This window comes from Ciconia boyciana, chromosome 1, assembly GCF_034638445.1.
Source record: "Ciconia boyciana chromosome 1, ASM3463844v1, whole genome shotgun sequence".
Taxonomy (NCBI): Eukaryota; Metazoa; Chordata; class Aves; order Ciconiiformes; family Ciconiidae; genus Ciconia; species Ciconia boyciana.
Genome location: NC_132934.1, coordinates 1386465 through 1395331, shown reverse-complemented (window position 1 = coordinate 1395331; position 8867 = coordinate 1386465). Strand labels below are relative to the sequence as shown.

Here is an 8867-nt window from a genome sequence, read left to right as displayed (position 1 = left end):
TTAATAAAATAATGGAGCATCCGGCACGGCCCCGGCCGTCTCCCTGCCTGCGTGGGCAGCGCCGGGCACGGGTCGGCACGCCGTGGGGTGGGTCGGCACGCCGTGGCACAAGTTGGAACGCCGTGGCACGGGCTGGCACGCCGTGGCACACGTGGCAGAGCTTTACACGCCGTGGCGTGGCTCGGCACAGCCCGGGGACAGCCTTGTCACCTCGGCCACGGCGTCGCCCGCCGGCACGGGCTCGCACGCCGCGGCACGGGTGCTTCGCGCGCCGTGGGCACGGCTTTGCGCGCCACGGCGCGGCGTCGCGCCCCCAGGCACGGCTCCGTCCCCCCGCCGACGCCGCAGCCCTCGGCTGGACTCCGGCCGTGGCGGCAAAGCGGCCCCACGGCGTGCCACGGCCTCGCGGTCCGGCGCGGGCTCTCCGTCCGTCTGTCCGGCCGGCCTGCGGTGGGGCGTCCCCCCCGGCCCGGCTAAAGCCGGGCCTTGGGCGGGGGGGGGGGGGTCCGTCGAGCGAGCGCAGGAAGGCGAGCAGGGCGCGGCGGTAGTCGGCGGGGTGCTGGCGCAGGTGGGCGGCGTGGCGGGAGCGTGGCCAGCCCCGGGCGTGGGCGCGGATGCCCTGCGCCCGCCAGCCCCGCAGCAGCGCCCGCAGCGCGGCCGGCCGGCTCAGCCCGTCGTCCAGGCTGTAGAAGAGGAGGAGGGGGCAGCGCAGGGGGGGGCTGGCGAAGGCCCCCCGCGCCCGCTCCAGCTCCCCCCGCCACCCCAGCACCCCCAGGTACAGCCGGGCGCCGACGCGCGCCGCGGCCCGCAGGGACGGCGTGCCCACCGTGCTGGCGATGCCTGCGGGGAGAGAGCCGCGTCGGTGCCGGTGATGGGGGTCTCTGGGTGCGCCCGTGCCGGGTGTTATCCCCCCCCGCCACGCTCACCCCGTGCCATGTCCCCGAAGCCGCCGGTGACCAGGCTGTCGTAGACGATGCCACGGAAGCGCGGTGCCAGGCGCTGGCACTGCCGGGGCCGGCGGCGCAGGAGCAGCAGCACTTGGGCGAAGGTGTAGGCGCCGGCGGAGATGGCGTGCACCAGCAGCGGGCGGGTGGCCAGGCCAGCGCCACCGCCACTGGTGCCACCACCACCACCAGTGCCACCGTCATTGCTACCACCATTGCCACCACCACCAGCACCACCACTGCCACTGTTGTCACCACCAGTGCCACCACCATTGCTACCACCATTACCACCACCACCACCACTGCCACCGTTGTCACCACCCGTGCCACCACCACCCTTGCCACCACCATCACCGCCCGTGCCACCACTGCCACCATTGTCACCGCCAGTGCCACCACCACCATTGCCACCACCATTGTCACCATCATTACCATCACCACCCGTGCCACCACCACCACCGCCACCAGTGCCGCCATCGCCGCCGTGGTCCAGCAGCCGCAGCAGGCGCCCCGCCAGGCGCTGCCCTTGCCGTGGCCGCAGGACGTGGCACGTCCTCGTCCCCACCACCAGCACGTCCACGCCGCGGCGCAGGTAGAGCGCCAGGTACCGCGCCAGCCCCCCCTCCCGCGCCCCCAGCCAGGGCAGCAGCAGCAGCAGGGGTTTGCCGGGGGGGGGCGGGGGGGACCCCCCGACGGCGCTGCGGTAGAGGCGGATGGTCCCCGAGAAGGACGTCACCGTCACGGGGGGCAGCGGGGGGGGGGCACAGTGCTGCCCCACGTCCTCCCTGTGGGAGACAGGGTGGGATTCCCCCCCCCCCCCCAAATGTGGGTCACTGCCCCCCAAATGTGGAATGCCCCCCAAATGTGGGACACCCCCCAAATGAAGAACCCCGCCCCCAAATGTGGGACATACCCCTCCACAAATGTGGGACCCCCCAAATGTGGGACATCCCCCCCAAATGTGGGACCCCCAAATGTGGGACATCCCCCCAAATGTGGGACATCCCCCCAAATGTGGGACCCCCCAAATGTGGGACATCCCCCCCCAAATGTGGGACCCCCCAAATGTGGGACATCCCCCCAAATGTGGGACATCCCCCCAAATGTGGGACCCCCCAAATGTGGGACATCCCCCCCAAATGTGGGACCCCGGACTCCTGCCAGGCAGCACCAGCACCCAGGGGGATGGGGAGGGGGTCCCGTCCCACTGTGTCGTCGTCCCCCCCCCCCCACGCAGGGTCTGGCCCCCGTGCTGTCCCAGGTCTGGCTGGGGTTCCCCCCATGTCACCCCCCCCCATGGCAGCCCCCTCCCCCAGCCTCCCCCCCCCCCCCGGGCACCCATCACGGGCAGCGGGGGCACCCAGGGCCCGGCAGCTTCCCCCCCCCCCCCGCCACCCCACGGCTCCCCCGGCCACCGTGTCCCCTTGTCCCCTCCCCACGCTCACCTGGGGTCACCGGCTCTGCCGGGGGGCCGGCAGCAGCAGGGGTCCGGCTCTGTCAGGGGTCCGGCTCTGTTGGGGGTCCAGCGGTGTCGGGGGCCGGTGTGCCGTGGGGCTCCGGCGTGCCGTGGGGCTCCGGCGTGCCGTGGGGGGCCGGTGTGCCGTGGGGCTCCGGCGTGCCGTGGGGCTCCGGCGTGCCGTGGGGGCCGGTGTGCCGTGGGGGCCGGCGGTGCTGGGGGGCTCTGCCTGTGCCTGGGGGTCCGGCTGTGCGGGGGCATCCGGCCGAGCTGGTGGAGTCCGGCTGTGCCGGGGTCCGGCTGTGCCGGGGTGGGTGCCGGTGATGGGTGCCGGTGATGGGTGCTGGGGTGGGTGTGAGGGTGGGTGCTGGGGTGGGGGTCAGGGTGGGTGTTGGGGTGGGGGTCAGGGTGGGGGTCAGGGTGGGTGCCGGGAAGCACCGGGCGTTGCTGGCGGAAGCCGGGATGAGGCCAGGCCGCGGTTACAAAACGCCTTACACAACGCCAGCGGGCACCGCGCCACCGCTGCCGGCGTGGGACGGGCACCCACGGCCCCCCACGGTGCCCCACGGCCCCCCACTGCCCCCCCACTGCCCCCCACACCTCCCAATGACCCCCACCGCCCCCCACGACCCCCACAGCCCCCCACAGCTCCCCATGACCCCCCACAGCTCCCCACTGCCCCCTGCAGCCCCCACGGCCCCACATGGCCCCCCACAGCTCCCCACTGCCCCCCCAGTCCCCCACCACCCCCACGACCCCCACAGCCCCCCATAGCTTTCCACTGCCCCCACAGAACCCCACACCTCCCCACAGCCCCTCACGACCCCCACAGCTCCCCACGGCCCCCCACTGCCCCCATCGTCCCCCAGTGCCCCCAGGGTCCCCCCCAGCCCCCATGTCCCTCCCCAGCCCCCCATCTCCCCCACAGACCTCCAACCCCCCTCCCCCGCGGCCCCCACATCCCCCGCTGCCTCGCCCCCGCTGTGTGGTCGCAGGGGACAGTGGTGACCTGGTGACAACTGCCACCCCTCAGCCCCAGCCCCCTGGGAAGGGCCCCCCCCCGTCTGCGGGGTCCCGGCTGCCGGGTACGGGAGCAAAGGGGGGAGCACGGAGGGGACATCGCGGTGGCACTTGCGGTGGCACCTGCGCTGCCCCAGATGGCAACACAGGTGGGGGGACATGCGGTGACACACAGGGTGGCACTTGGCGGCACATGTGGTGGCACACACAGTGGCACGTGCAGTGGCATGGTGACACACACGGTGGCACATGCAGTGGCACATGCGGTGACACACATGGTGGCACACACAGTGGCACACGCAGTGGCACGGTGACACACAGTGGCACATGCGGTGGCATGGTGACACACGTGATGGCACACACAGTGGCACGGTGACACACATGGTGGCACACGCAGTGGCACACGCAGTGGCATGGTGACACATGGTGGCACACAGCGGCACATGTGGTGGCACACAGGATGGCACGTGCAGTGGCACGGTGACACACACGGTGGGCACACGCAGTGGCACACAGGGTGGCGTGCATGGTGGCACACACAGTGGCACACGCAGTGGCACGGTGACACACATGGTGGCACACATGGCACATGCAGTGGCACGTGCTGTGACACGGTGACACGGTGGCACATGGTGGCACATGTGGTGGCACATGCAGTGGCACACGCAGTGGTCCCTGCACTGCCACAGACGGCAGCACACGTGGGGGGGACACGCAGTGGCACAGGCGGTGGCACAGGCAGCACCACGCATGGTGGCACACGCAGTGGCGGTGGCACACGTGGTGGCACAGGCAGTGGCACGGGCACCGGCAGGGGTGGTGGCACACGTGGTGGCACACGTGGTGGCAGACTTGGTGGCACACGTGGTGGCACATGTGGTGGCACACCTGGTGGCACACGTGGTGGCACTCACGCTGTCCCCGCGCTGGGGCTGCCTGCAGGCGGGCAGGGCAGAGGTGTCCCCAGGGGGTGTCCCCGTCCCCGCAGTGGCCCTCCCCGGGCTGGCAGCGCCCGGTGGCCGTGGTGGCCCTGGACGGCTGCGGTGGCCCGTCCGAGTGTGCCCCGTGCAGAGCCGCTGGCCCACGGCCCAGCTCGCCCGCGGGGCCACCGAGCGGCGGCCCCTGCCCCGGGGTCTCTGTCCCCCCCGGTCCCTCTGTGTCCCCCCGGGGTCTCTGTCCCCCCCGGCCCTGCCCCTGTCACCCGCCCGGGCGCTGCCGGCGTGGCCTTGTCACGGCCTTGTCACAGCCCTGGGAGCTGCCACGGTTTGGGGCTGCCGACGGGGACGGGGCGCGGTCACCCCGAGCATGGGGGTGCAGGGAGCGTGCGCAGGGAGTGTGTGCAGTGAGTGAGCGTGTGCAACGAGTGTGCGCAGGGAGTGTGCGCAGGGAGTGTGTGCAATGAGTGTGCGCAGGGAGTGTGCGCAGGGAGTGAGTGTGTGCAACGAGCGTGTGCAGTGAGTGTGCGCAGGGAGTGTGTGCAGTGAGTGAGTGTGTGCAACGAGTGTGCGCAGTGAGTGTGCGCAGGGAGTGTGCGCAGTGAGTGAGTGTGTGCAACGAGCGTGTGCAGTGAGTGTGCGCAGGGAGTGTGCGCAGGGAGTGTGTGCAGTGAATGTGCATGCAGGGAGTGTGCACAGTGAGTGTGTGCAATGAGTGTGCACAGTGAGTGTGCGCAGGGAGTGTGTGCAGGGAGTGTGTGCAATGAGTGTGCGCAGTGAGTGTGCACAGTGAGCGTGTGCAATGAGTGTGCGCAGTGAGTGTGCGCAGTGAGTGTGCGCAGGGAGTGTGTGCAATGAGTGTGCGCAGTGAGTGTGTGCAGGGAGTGTGCGCAGGGAGTGTGTGCAGGGAGTGTGTGCAATGAGTGTGCGCAGTGAGTGTGCACAGTGAGTGTGCATGCAGGGAGTGTGCGCAGGGAGTGTGCACAGTGAGTGTGCATGCAGGGAGTGTGCGCAGGGAGTGTGCACAGGGAGTGTGTGGAGTGAGTGTGTGCAATGAGTGTGTGCATGCAGTGAGCGTGTGCAGTGAGTGTGCGCAGGGAGTGTGCGCAGTGAGTGTGTGCAGTGAGTGTGCACAGTGAATGTGCATGCAAGGAGTGTGCACAGTGAGTGTGTGCAATGAGTGTGCACAGGGAGTGCGCGCAGGGAGTGTGTGCAGTGAGTGTGCACAGTGAGTGTGCATGCAGAGAGTGTGCACAGCGAGTGTATGCAATGAGTGTGCGCAGGGAGTGTGCGCAGAGAGTGTGTGCAGGGAGTGTGCGCAGTGAGTGTGCGCAGGGAGTGTGCACAGGGAGTGTGTGGAGTGAGTGTGTGCAATGAGTGTGTGCATGCAGTGAGCGTGTGCAGTGAGTGTGCGCAGTGAGTGTGCGCAGGGAGTGTGCGCAGTGAGTGTGTGCAGTGAGTGTGCACAGTGAATGTGCATGCAAGGAGTGTGCACAGTGAGTGTGCACAATGAGTGTGTGCAATGAGTGTGCACAGGGAGTGCGCGCAGGGAGTGTGTGCAGTGAGTGTGCACAGTGAGTGTGCATGCAGGGAGTGTGCACAGCGAGTGTATGCAATGAGTGTGCGCAGGGAGTGCGCGCAGGGAGTGTGTGCAGGGAGTGTGCGCAGTGAATGTGCATGCAGGGAGTGTGCACAGTGAGTGCGTGCAATGAGTGTGCACAGGGAGTGTGCGCAGGCCGTGTGTGCAGGGAGTGTGTGCAATGAGTGTGTGCATGCAGTGAGTGTGCGCAGTGAGTGTGTGCAATGAGTGTGTGCATGCAGTGAGTGTGCGCAGTGAGTGTGTGCAATGAGTGTGTGCAGGGAGTGTGCGCAGGGAGTGTGCGCAATGAGTGTGTGCATTGTGTGCATGCAGTGCATGCCTGCAGCGTGTGCGTGTGCCTGCAGTGAGTGTGCGCAGTGAGTGTGCGCAGTCTGTGCAGTGCGTGTACACAGTGCGTGTGCACAGTGAGTGTGTGCGTTGTGTGCATGCAGTGCACGCCTGCACTATGTGCAGCGTGTGCCTGCAGTGAGTGTGCACAGTGAGTGTGTGCAGTGCACGTGTGCTGTGAGTGTGCGCCGTGAGTGTGTGCGTTGTGTGCATGCAGTGCATGCCTGCAGCGTGTGCGTGTGCCTGCAGTGAGTGTGTGCAGTGAGCACGTGCAATGAGTGTGCGCATGAGCATGTGCAGGCCTGCAGCATGCAGCGTGTGCCTGCAGTGAGTGTGCAAAGTGAGCGTGCACAGCGAGTGTGCATGTAGTGAGCGTGTGCTGTGAGTGTGTGCATTGTGTGCGTGCAGTGCATGCCTGCAGCGTGCAGCATGTGCCTGCAGTGAGTGTGCGTAGGGTGCGCGCGCGTGTGCCTGCAGTGAGCTTGCGCAGCATGTGCATGCAATGAGCGTGTGCGTGCAGTACGTGCGGTCCGTGCATGCACTGAGCGTGCACAGTGCACGCCTGCGGTGAGCGTGCACGGTGTGCAGTGTCATGCAGTGAGTATGCACAGTGCGCGCATGCAGTGAGCGCGTGCATGGTGTGCACGCAGTGCCTGCAGGGGAGTGTGTGCACGGGGTGCGTAAAGGGCGCACGCACTGTACACGGGCAGCGTGCAGTGCGTCATGCAGCGCGTGTGCGCCGTGCAGGGGATGAGTGTGCAGGGAGAGTGGGCTGCGCACAGTGTGGGTGTGCGGTGAGCGAGCGCTGTGTGGGCTGGCTGTGAGCAGTGTGAGCGGTGCGTGTGTCCGTGCGGCGCGTGTGTCGCCATGCAGCGCGTGTGTCGGCACCGTCTCTGCGCAGCATGTGCGCGGTGTGTCCGTGTGCAGTGTGTGCCCATGGAGTGTGTGTGAGTGGTGTGGGCGGTGTGCGCAACGTCTCCACGCAGCGTGAGCAGTGTGTGCAGCGTCAGCAGTGTCAGCAGTGTGTGCAGTGTGCCCATACAATGCGCAGTGTGTGCAGTGTGTGCATGCCACGTGCAGCGTGAGCATCGCGTGCAGTGTGTCCATGCAGTATGAGCAGTGTGAGCAGTGTAAGCAGTGTGTGCTGTGTGAGCAGTATCTCCATATAATGGCAGTGTGTGCGTGCCATGTGCAGTGTGTGCAGAGTGAGCAGGGCATGCAGTGTGTGCACGCAGCGTAAGCAGTGTATGTAGCACACGCAGTGTGTCCATGCAGCGTGAGCAGTGCGAGCAATGTGAGCAATGCATCTATCCAGTGTGAGCAGTGTGAACAGTGTGACCAGTGCGTGCAATGTGACCAGCGCAAGCAGTGTAAGCAGTGTGAGCAGCGCATGCAGTGTGTCCATGCAGTGTGAGCAGTGTGAGCAGCACGTGCAGTGTGTCCACGCAGCGTGAGCAGTGTCAGCAGTGTGTGCAGTGTGTCCATGCAGTGTGAGCAGTGTGAGCAGTGTGTGCCATGTGAGCAGTGTGTGCCATGTGAGCAGCACGAGCAGCGTGAGCAGTGTGAGCAGCATGTGCAGTGTCCATGCAGTGAGAGCAGTGTGAGCAGTGTGTCCTTGCAGCGTGAGCAGTGTGAGCAGTGCCAGCACTGTCAGCAGTGTGTCCATGCAATATGAGCAGTGCAGTCATGCAGTGTGAGCAGTGTGAGCAGTGTGTCCATGCCGTGTAGAGCAGTGTGAGCAGTATGTGCGGTGTGAGCAGTGTGAGCAGTGTGTCCATGCCGTGCCAGCAGTGTGAGCGGCATGAGCAGTGTGAGCAGTGTGTCCACGCTATGTGAGCAGTGTGAGCAGCGTGAGCAGTGTGTCCATGCCGTGTGAGCAGTGTGAGCAGTGTGTCCATGCCGTGTCAGCAGTGTGCACAGTGTGTGCAGTGTGAGCAGTGTGGCCATGCCATGTGAGCAGTGTGAGCAATGTGTCCATGCCATGTGAGCAGTGTGAGCAGTGTGAGCAGCGTGAGCAGCGTGGCCATGGCGTGTGAGCAGTGTGTACATGCCATGTGAGCAGTGTGAGCAGTGTGTCCATGCCGTGTGAGCGGTGTGAGCAGTGTGTCCATGCCGTGCCAGCAGTGTGAGCGGCATGAGCAGTGTGAGCAGTGTGTCCACGCTATGTGAGCAGTGTGAGCAGTGTGAGCAATGTGTCCATACCATGTGAGCAGTGTGAGCAGTGTGAACAGCGTGAGCAGTGTGGCCATGGCGTGTGAGCAGTGTGTACATGCCATGTGAGCAGTGTGAGCAGTGTGAGCAGTGTGTCCATGCCATGTGAGCAGTGTGAGCAGTATGTCCATGCCGTGTGAGCGGTGTGAGCAGTGTGTCCATGCCGTGTGAGCAGTGTGAGCAGCGTGAGCAGTGTGTCCATGGCGTGTGAGCAGTGTGTCCATGGCGTGTGAGCAGTGTGTGCAGTGTGAGCAGTGTGTCCATGCCATGTGAGCAGTGTGAGCAGTGTGTCCATGCCATGTCTGTGAGCAGTGTGTGCAGTGTGAGCAGTGTGTCCGTGCCATGTGAGCAGTGTGAGCAGTGTGTCCATGCCA

General features: G+C 66.2%; 1 protein-coding gene across 1 annotated transcript; it reads right to left on the bottom strand.

Moving 5' to 3' along the window:
- Nucleotides 1–162: 162 nt before the first annotated feature.
- LOC140649110 (uncharacterized) lies at nucleotides 163–8531 on the bottom strand. The gene is made up of 4 exons (XM_072855818.1): nucleotides 8485–8531; nucleotides 927–1729; nucleotides 486–840; nucleotides 163–445 (listed from the first exon to the last, which is right to left on the bottom strand). Exons 1-4 carry the CDS (start codon nucleotides 8529–8531, stop codon nucleotides 163–165), a joined length of 1488 nt encoding a protein of 495 aa, XP_072711919.1.
- Between the last annotated feature and the right edge of the window lie 336 nt (nucleotides 8532–8867).

What these genes read in the sequence shown, in the direction of transcription:
- LOC140649110 (XM_072855818.1), bottom strand. Translation starts at nt 8,531, where the DNA reads ATGGCCACACTGCTCACGCTGTTCACACTGCTCACACTGCTCACATG. An exon ending in CTGCTCACACTGCTCACATG is followed by an intron (nt 1,730 to 8,484) that starts GTATGGACACAT and finishes TGTCTCCCACAG; the next exon opens with GGAGGACGTGGGGCAGCACT. An exon ending in CTTCGGGGACATGGCACGGG is followed by an intron (nt 841 to 926) that starts GTGAGCGTGGCG and finishes CTCTCCCCGCAG; the next exon opens with GCATCGCCAGCACGGTGGGC.